Raw genomic sequence first — 10,830 nt, 5'->3', positions numbered from 1 at the left:
CGTAAGTCTTCTTGTGTAAGGTTGTCGTGCAATACCAAGTGCAGTATGATACCAAGTGTGATGTTTGAGATCATCGGACGTCAGAGAATGTAATTGTCATTGCGGGTGCTCTCGTGATATAAACTTGGGTTGGTGTGAGACTTGGATAGTATTGTTGAGTGGGTACGAGTTCGACATTGTGGTGGATACTGTATTTTCCCTGTCGGGAATCATGATCGTGGAAATTGTCAGTGGATTATTCCACTTTATAGATGATTGTGAGGCGGGGAGTGCCGATTCTGATTGTCTTACATAGAGACACGTGGTTGTTGTTTGTTTGCGAGAGTGTGTTCCCTAGTGATGCGACCCGTTTGTTGCATTGAAATGTCGAGGCCATTCTTAATGGACGGTCTTGGTAGGAGGATTCACCCAGCGCCAGTGAATATTTTATGGGTCGTGTGTCGAATTGCGAAATTGTAGTGATGATGATTTGCTGTTGATGGAATTCTTGTATATGAATAGTTTCCATGCTAGTACTAGGAAATCGTCTTGCGTGGTTGTGTTGTAGGGTTTAGGAGAGAAACCCTGTGTCGAGTGTTGATGTTTTGTCTAACTCGTTGTGTATTATCGTCATCCTGGATTAATCCAGAGATTGATGGTCATGTGCGGATCAATTTATCGGAAAGTTTATGTTCCCAGTGTGATTATTTGGGGATACTGAAATTTCTTCGTTGAAGGAATAACCCGGTTGTGGTAACTGTAGGAAGTGCTCGTCGGAGGAGTGTGTCGATTGTCCCGTTTCAACTTGTAAAATTGTGAATCACGGGTTTTATGGGGTGAAAAACAAATGTTTGCGCATAAGTAGATGTGCGACCATTGAGTGGTATGTTTATGGACTGTTGAAGTACGGAGTTTAACGCAGCATGAATCCTTTTCAATTTGGATTAATGCAAGACTTGGTTCACGGCGTAGTGGACTTAGTAGACTGCGTTAGGTGATATAGTTGTGAATGTAGCTTGTTGCGAGTTGTAGACGGGAAAAATTGAAGGAATATAATGGTGTTTTCCGTATTTTTCCTAAGTGGGCATTTGGATGTTGAGTGTACGAGATACCGTTGTTGCGGTAATGCACGCTAATGATTATTAGCGTGTGGTGAGACATTCGGGTTAATGGAAATCGTTGTGGACATCGAGTTTGGATGTGTGTCGGAGGACTATAGAGTGTGGGTCCGGTCGGTTAAGTGACGAGGATCACGAGGATGTGATCGAAATAAGTGGGGGAGAGTTGTAAGACACTTTTATTCGTACGACTTATATATGTATACATATACATACGTAAATGTATATTATGGATTCGTCGTATTATAAATGTATATGTATATATATATATATATATATATATATATATATATATACGTGGAGTTCACGCGACGTATAAATAATACAAGTAAATGTATATATATGCTATATATATGTAGCGTACGATAGGTAGACAAAACGTGTATCTACGTGGTGCGTATCGAAGTTATGAAGTGTATGTACGCACACATGCATGAGAATAGATGAGCGCATGGGAATGTATATGTGTGTATATATATATATATATTTATATATATATATATATATATATATATATATATATATATATATATATATGTATGTATGTATGTATGTATGTATGTATGTATAAGAGTGCAAGAGTTGATCGAGGGTTGTTATACGTGTCATAAAGTGTATGTAAGTTGCACGAATGAAGAGCTCGAAGCGGGTACGAGTCTTATTGGTGGAATGCATGAAAATGGGTCAAATCGTGCTCAAGGTCACGGCGCGAAGCAGCTTGATCACGGCGCGACATTTCAAAGGATTCAAGATCAGAAGGTACGACAACAAACCACCAGACCATGCACGATCTCGCGGCGCGAGTGACTTGGTCCGCGGCGCGACCACACTGCAGCTCAGGTCCGAAAGTTTGCAATTTTGAGGTTTTCGGGGGCGTTTTGGTCATTTCGCATGTGGGGCAGATTGGGACCTCAAATCTGGTCCACCCATTTCATTATTTTCATTTTCATTTACATTTTCTTTCTCACTTTTCTCTCAAAACATAAATTTCTCAAATCATTCAAAAGGGATTTTGGAAAGGAGGAAGCGGGATTCGATCGAGAGCGTTAGAGGCAACCTTGTTCTCCTTGTTCTTAGCTACAAGTTGATAGTAGTGGTAAGTTCTAAATCCGAAATTTCGTTCGTGTGATTCATGTTCATATTTAGGGGTTTTTGATTGTGAGTTCATAATGAAACCCCATTAGTTGTTAATAGAAGGTTAACACCAAGATTCGGGTTTATAAGTGATGAAGGCGGGTTTTGGATTTGGTGAACATAACTCATGTGAGACTTACAAATGAGTGTAATTACTAGTATTTAGTGATTATTGAAGTGATGGAAGCCTTTTGTGCTCATTTAATTGACTATTTCGAATAGAGTCAAAACTAGGGTTTGTTGGGGATAATGGACCGATTATCGATTGTGTGAGGTTTGTAAACTTAAATTGAGTTAAGCTAAAGTACAAAATTGAGTTAATGGCATTTTGGAGTCAAAACTAGCAAATGTGAGAATTTGACTTTGTTAAGGGTCAAAATGGGTTTTTGGGCGAATATGTGGGCTAGTGGGTGTTTAATGGCTATATGTGGTGTCTTTGGGTATTTTGGGAACGCGGGAACTAGTCTCGTTAGTTTTGGACCTTCGGGTAGCGTTAAAAGTGAAAAAGGGTGTATTTTGCACTTGTTGTTCATTTGGGCGGGTCGAGAGTCCAAATGAGGTTGTATTGATGATTATGTGATAAACGGAATAGGTACGTTCCATTGGCGAGTTGCGGGATTTGGATTGCATTTCATCGAGTCGTTAAGGTGAGTGGGATATTTATGCATGTATGTATATAGTATATTTATTTGTATGCTATGGCATGATCCACGGAGCTGGAAGTGCCGGCGCCGAGTGCATCATGGTACATTTGTTGTAATGCGAACCACGGAGCTGGTAGCACTATAGCACGAGTGTTGAGGTGTGAACCACGGAGCCGGTATCGCCTGTGAACCACGGAGCCCATGACATCGAAGTGTGAACCATGGAGCCGGTAGCACTATAAAATGAGATGTGAACCATGGAGCCGGTAACACCGAAGTGTGAACCATGTAGCTGGTAGTACTATAAAAGCGTATGACTTAAATGCATGGTGGCGTGAACCAAGGAGCCAGTAGCGTCATAGCATTACGTATGGTGTGAACTACGGAGCCTGTAGCACCATGACGCGTGTATGGTTAACCATATAGTTTGTGTATGTATTGTAGTGTAGCATATTATATTTTGGAGTATATGCTATTGTTTATGCTAGTTGCGGTAATGGAGGTTATTAGCTTTATACTTGGAGTTCGTATGCTAATATTATATTGCTAGCATGTTTATAGTATGTGAGTAGGTGGTTGCCAGTAGGTATATTATATATGCATGTGTATACTTATTGCACTCACTAAGCGTTAGCTTACCCCTCTCGTTGTTTACCTTTTTACAGGTATTGTGATTATAAGGCTAGCTAGTCGTTAGACTAGATGTGTAGGAGCGCTTGGGCTCGATGGGGTAGCTTTCGGAGATTTGGACGCGGATTGGGGATTTGGTAGTCCCCGGGATTTATGCTCTTGGTATTGGGTTGTGTTATTGAGTATTGACCCGTGTTTTGTGTAATTGGGTCGTTGTTACAAATGATTTTGTAATGTGTCAATTGTGTACCAAGGGTTATATTAAGTTGTTAAACGTAACGTTATGATATTATATTTCCGGTTAAAGCAGAGTTGAAAATGTTATGTATTATTAACGGGATATTGGGATCTAAATTAAATAAACAAAAAATGTGTTTCGTTTTTGGTAAACGAATTTGGGTCGTTACAAATGCTCTGACTGAGTCGTAGTTAATAGGGGTCGTGTTCAAAGGACTGGGGTTAAGAGCTTAGATTAAGCGAGTGAAGAGCTTATTTAGGTGAGCCCTGTATTGGAGGGTGACAGAGGAGTCTTGAAGCAAACCACTCATTCTTCAGGCCATAAAATACGCAATGTTGCCCTCCCTGAATGTTGTGCTTCAAGCACCAGAGAAGTTCAGCTTCTGTCGCATGAACCTGAAATTGAAGTTCATCTAGCATGCAATATACATTTTTGTTGATCACGTTTAGCCAAAGATCATAATGCGGTTCAAGTTGATGAACGAGCAGGCCATTTTGATTTATTGATACGTGGTCAATGAGAGTTTGATTCGGATAGTATCCCTTCTAGAAATGAAAAAAAATATATGGAATCAACAAAGTTAGTTTGATTAAAAAAAAATATCATTAAACAAAACACAATTCATGAATTATCAAATCATCCAAACCAAAACAACCATGATAGAAATGTATCTATTCTTTACACCATGCCTCGTTGATATGAACGAAACAGACAGTTACATATACAAATACATAAATATACATATACGCTTACATATGTAGTATTGAAAATGCATTTACCGTTAATTTTATATTTTGCTTTCAAATTTATAATGAAATAACCATGATATATTACAATAAAACACATATATCTAACAAAGTAAACATGCAAATTACATATTTAATTTTCATAATCTAATTTTAATAATAAATTCAACAAATTGTGTCCTATGTTCGATAAATATTATATATTCTTGTGGATGAATTTTAATTATGGCATATTATATTTGTTTTACTATACTCCGCTTTTGTTTTCCGTCGCATATTAGGGAATATTATAACATGTTTATATCATCCAATGAATATCTATTAACCAGCTTAATCTAGTAGATATAGATACGAATGGATGAACTAAAATTAAATAGACATGGAAATGAATATGGATGAACAAAAACTAAATGGATATAGATATGGATTACTCGATTGATATCCGATCCATTGCCATCCCTATTGAGAATGATCTTATATATATGAACTAACATTAGTGAAATATTCTTTAGGCTTTCGAGCGTATTTAGGCTCACGAAGTTGTTTTAGCTCGATTTTAAAACCCGAGCTTGTTCACTTAATAATTTTTAAATGTTCAAAATTAAGCTCAAACTTATTTAACTTTGACTCGAATAATGAAGTTCTTAACGAGTTGAGATCACTATATATTTTGCTACTACTAACTTTCGTAACTCCCTCATAAACTGAAAATTTCGAGTAAACACGTAAGAGCACTGGGTGTGGTGACGCGTCAGTTCAGTGTTAGTTCAGTGACTTGCTGATAACTGGACGCTGACTGGACTGACACTGAAAACTGACATTGGTGAAAAAAGAGGGGAATTGGGAAGATGGTCAGTTCAGTGTCTTAGAGAGAGAAGATATTTTATATTTTATTATTTAATCATTTATTTAAATTAATTAATTTATTTTATAAAACAATATTAACACAAAATAAATATTTTATCATTATCATTTATCATCTATATCTTACCATCTCTTTCCCTTTCCCCTTCATATACAGACATATACATATACAGATACGAACCACCATTTTCTTCATCAAAATTAACTCCTAAATTCTAGACTATCAAAATTAACGGCTAGTAATTTGAATTTGGAACCCACAAAACTCACACCTTCACCGTTGTGCAGACGACTTCGGCCCTTGAGACGCCGGACCGACACCGAGATGGTGTGGTCCGACCGTCGGCGGGTTAACCGACGCAATCCGACTCCGAGCTGACTGGATCCACACCCAGTGTTCTAACACCTAACACCTTACATTTATACAGAATAATTAATTAGTTATTTCGTTGCTAATCTAACTAGTGGAGGACGCCTAAGCTTGCAGCCGTTTATATTTCTTTTAACTAATTGAATCAATACAGATGCTTAACCCCTATCCAGACACTTTTATTAAACAGCACTAACAGATATTTTTAAAAACTGCTTCATCTAAAACAACTGACACCAAGGACTACTAATCATCAGTATAATCATACACACACATGTACACAAGAGTACTACTGTTACAATTGATGGGACCCCTTTGAATCTTTTTGCATACTATAAAAACCTCCCCCTACCTCATAACCTCCTTCATCTTCAATTTCAACAACTACTTCCTATTTACAATCATTACAATATAACATTCATCTTACTAAATTTACTCATATTTAAAATTTTGATATTCATATTTGAATATTTGATTATAAGCATGCAAGCCACTGAGATAACAACAGACTTCCACTACTTATTTTCTGCAAACCCAAATCCTGACACAACAATTTTACCCATGAACTTAAACAACTCACCCGCCATCCAGTTCGACGTTAACACACTCGCGAACCCGTTTTACCACCTAAATATGAACCCACATGTTCAAGACTTTAATCTCCAATCTATGTATTTTGGAAGCAACTCGACTTCGGATGAAGCAGATGAGCAACAAATGAGTCTCATCAATGAAAGAAAACATAGGAGAATGATATCTAATAGAGAATCAGCACGAAGATCACGTATGCGTAAACAAAAACATCTAGATGAACTTCGGTCGCAAGTTACGTGGCTTCGTAACGAAAACCATCAACTTATTGATAAATTGAATAACTTTTTAGAAACTCATGATTGTGCCGTTCGAGAGAACGCTCAGCTTAAAGAGGAAGTTTCTGGATTACGACAAATGGTCGCTGATATGCAACTTAATGAGACGTACCCGAATTTAAGTGATCTTGATGATATCAATTGTGACGATGCGTATCTAAGAACCGAATCTTCTAACCAGTCTGTTTCGAGCTCCTCGATTCATGACTTTCATTGAACCCAAAATTATCCCATGAATGTTACTTTTCCTTTGTTTTGTATTAAATTATGTAAGTTGATTACTATTTATTATGTCAACAGTAAGAGATCAGTAAGGATGTAGCTAGCTGCATAGTACGGAGTATCTATATTATTTTAGGGGGTAACTTATTATATGTTACGTATATTTATAGTAACAAATAAAATTTTGCTTAACAGTTTATAATAAATCTTTAAAATTACTGATTAGACATAAATATTATTTTAATCACATTTTGTTTTAGTATATACAAAAAGGTTGGAATACTGTTACAAGAACATTCTGTAAAAGATATGCATGACAAACGAAAAAAGGACATTAAAGAAGTCTCTGTTTAGTCTTTAAGCTTTTTTTTTTTTTTTTTTTTTTTTTTGAACGGCAAGCTTTGCATCAGTGTATCATTTATTTCAACGACACTCATCATTTGCACACACACGCGTTCGGGAGGAAACCCGAATCACATTACAGGAACCCGATCCTTTAACCATCCCGAGAGGATGGCAGATTAGATTTGAATCCTGAATGGATCCGGGAGAAAAACCCCCTGGGGTCAATATGGATATCCATATTTCAGGCAGATTAATTAACATGATGGGCAGAGCGAGGCTCGAACCTAGTCTTTGAGCTTTATTCATCATAGAAGTAAGTTTTCCATTGTAACCGTTACAAAAGGTTAAAGGTTAAAGGTTAAAGGTAGAAAGTTTTCCCTGTTAGGGCTACGCGGGAGGGCGAGTAATCCGACCTCATACTCTGATGTACGCAGCCAGCTTGATTACTCCCTAGCTGTATCCAACCCATCCCTGACCATCACTAAACATTCGTCCTAGACGGGATTAGAGCCTCAGACCTCTTGCAAGGAACTCAGGACACCAACCACAGAACTCTTGCAAGTAACCGTTACCATGAATGAAAAAAAATATAAATGACATGTAGAATTAGGCTGATTCGCTCTTTATTCTTCGTGATATTGACCACATTTTTGATCTATTGTTCAAGATATTCTTAAAAGGCGGATTTTTAGGCATGTAATACGTTTAAGGGCGATGCAAGTATTTCACCTTCAATTGATTGCATTTACAGAGCCAATGAACTAAAAAAATAATGCAACCTTAGAACCTAATATATGATAGGTAATGTTTGGTTATGTGTTAGGGATAGTGTGTAGTGTTGATGGGGCATTTATGAAGTTAGGTAGTTACGATAGAGAGTGGTCTAACTAAAAAGAATCAATAAATTGTGCAGAGACGTATAAAAAAGGAGTTTTTAATAAATGAAATGTGGTGGCTCCCAAGAATCGAAACATCAACACCAATAAACGCTTGACATACATATGCTGAAAATCAACATATCACCACAAACAAAAAGCTCGAAGGCCATACAGACAGCAGCTTAGCACTAAAAAAGTATGGTCGCCTCAGACACAATTATTTTACGCAAAGGCAATAATACTTGTAACAAACTTTTGAAATCATTTTCAGTACTCTACTCAATAATGCTATCCATGAAATTAATTTATCTTCACAAAATCTAAGTTAACTTCAAACTGTCAAAACTATCTTTATCTCATATTGTATGTTATATGCTTTTTTTTTTTTTTTTTTTTTTTTTTTTTTTTTTTTGAAAGGCAATGTTAGTGGTTAGAGTTAATTCACGAAAATCCCCCCCCCCCCGAGACTCGAACCCTTGATCTCCTCGAACACCATGTTAACATGGTGACCAATGAGGCAAAGCCCCATTGGCATTGTATGTTATATGCTATTTTCTGTTTCTATATATTTTAGTAAAAAGCAAAGTCATAAAGACGGACACCACCATCTTTTAGAGTTCTTTGCAGTGACGTAATATCCACACTAGGAAATTTTGTTGTGATTCAAATAAAGGACGCAATGTATTTTATCACTTCTTTATAATTATTAATTAGTGTCATCAGTTAACGAAGTTAATTGATCATACGAAGTAGAAGTGCAAGTTTATTGGGACATTTATGTAAATTAATCAAGGTTATTCATGGTGCTCAAATGTTACTCATATGTGATAATAAGTTTTCTACTGCGTTAGAGAAGTCAACTGTAGTACAGGGGTTAATGTGTAAATATCAATTTCTCTAAGGGGGCGAAGTGAATCTTACTTGTTACATGTGTTTCGTTCGTTAGTAGCGGTATCATACGGCTACTAACGAACGATTCATAGAAGTATGTAATGTAATGCTAATATAGAAGTATATAGATGAGATCACATTATGATTACTATTCATTCTTAATTCGTTTTCATCATTTTGTAATAAGCTTAGAATTTAGAAAGCATCCAAGAATCAATTGAGTCCAATATTTTTTCTTGTGTTCGTTTATTACAATTTCATAAAATATAATTAAGCTAAAGATTTTCATTAAGGCCTTTCGAAAAAAAAAAAAAAAAAAAAAAAAAGGATTTTCATTAAGGTTCTTAGGATCTTGACCGGTTTGTCACTATCATATCGAGCTTTGTTTGGTCATTTGGGCCAACTTCTGTTGTTGGTTCCTTGAACAAGGTTACATACATGATTATTCAACCTACAATTGTACGGAACTTATTCAGTTACTTAAATTCAAATAAGCCGAACCTTAAGATTCCAAATCTTATTTGGAGATTTACGGATAACAGAGGCGTCTTCGAACATAGGCAATCGCTTAGGACCAAAAAAATTTATAAGGCCCAAATTTTTGAATATATATTATTTTTGCAAAATAGTTAAACAAATTAGTTAAAAAAATAGCCAAATAAATTTAATAAAAGATAGTAAGTTAATCAAATTACAAAATGACTACCATTCAAAGTTGTAAAATTTCATCGTCAATATCATTCATTACGAGATCTCATACGCTATTATTATACGATATTATTGATTTAGATAATTTGTTATTATAAATATCATTCATTACGAGATTTATATTGAGAATTTTAACCTTTATAATAACTCATTTTTCGTCTAGGACCTTTAAATTTTTGAGACAATCCTGACGGATAATACTTAGTTTAATCATCCATGAATTCACGGGTCTGGTTTAAGACCATTGATTAGAAAGATTAAATTTAAACTTGGTGAAATATGAAGTTCATATAAATATAAGTTTAGAAGACACTTGAGAAGAACATGAGTAGAACATGAGAAGAAAAAAGATACATAAATGTTGGGTTGTTTTGTTAAAATGAAATGTTTTGAATTACCATTAAATAAGTAATTAAGCAAGCAATCAAGAAATCTTATGGCATATTCTCATGATTACCTAAAATTCTAAAACCGTTCACAATCATATATATTTAGGGATGGCATTGGGTCGGGTTTGGACCTGGTGTAGGTAATACCATACCTGAACTCGATTAGGAAACCCTATCCCAAATCAGGAACCATACCCGGCGGATCCTCATTTACTTACTAACTGTTGGGTTATTGGGTTTCTCCATGGGTAAACGGTAATTCCCGTTTACTTACTAACTCTCGGGTCATCGGGTTTTCTCGCGAGTATTGAATATCACGTTGTTAGCCATTCTCATTCACCATTCGCTTTACTTCAATTTATGTTTCAATAATGCTATTAAATTGAGTACTAAATCAAAATAAATATATACAATATTACATTGAAGCTTATATTATTATTATTAAATTTTATTGTTGTTAATAGAGTTAATAATACCAGTAGTCCCTGTGGTTTACCCAGTAATTTACCGTTTATCCTTGTCTTTTTAAAATTATACCATTAGTCCATATGGTTATAAAAATCTCATCATTGGTCTAAATTTTAACTATTGTTAACTTAGTCTGCTAAATGTGGGCATGCGATGGTCACATGGACAAAAATATAATTTATCAACGACCAAGTATACTAAAAACCCCAAACGTTCAAATTAGGGTTCTTTGACACCAATCGTTACTTTCCTTTTTATCGCCACTGCTCCAATTTAGGGTTGTAATCGAGCTGTGATTTTCAAATCATCTTTGCCAATTAATTAGTAATTATGCTTT

General features: G+C 35.7%; 1 protein-coding gene across 1 annotated transcript; it reads left to right on the top strand.

Annotated features, from left to right (window-relative positions):
* The first annotated feature begins 6,112 nt into the window (after window positions 1–6,112).
* LOC139891877 (basic leucine zipper 43-like) lies at window positions 6,113–6,947 on the top strand. The gene has a single exon (XM_071874893.1). The coding sequence runs from the start codon at window positions 6,207–6,209 to the stop codon at window positions 6,807–6,809; it is 603 nt and encodes a 200-aa protein (XP_071730994.1). The 5' UTR covers window positions 6,113–6,206; the 3' UTR covers window positions 6,810–6,947.
* The last annotated feature ends 3,883 nt before the right edge of the window (window positions 6,948–10,830 follow it).

This window comes from Rutidosis leptorrhynchoides, chromosome 2, assembly GCF_046630445.1.
Source record: "Rutidosis leptorrhynchoides isolate AG116_Rl617_1_P2 chromosome 2, CSIRO_AGI_Rlap_v1, whole genome shotgun sequence".
Lineage (NCBI taxonomy): Eukaryota > Viridiplantae > Streptophyta > Magnoliopsida > Asterales > Asteraceae > Rutidosis > Rutidosis leptorrhynchoides.
The sequence above is the reverse complement of the archived record's forward strand: the minus strand, read 5'-3'. Positions and strand labels throughout refer to the sequence as shown.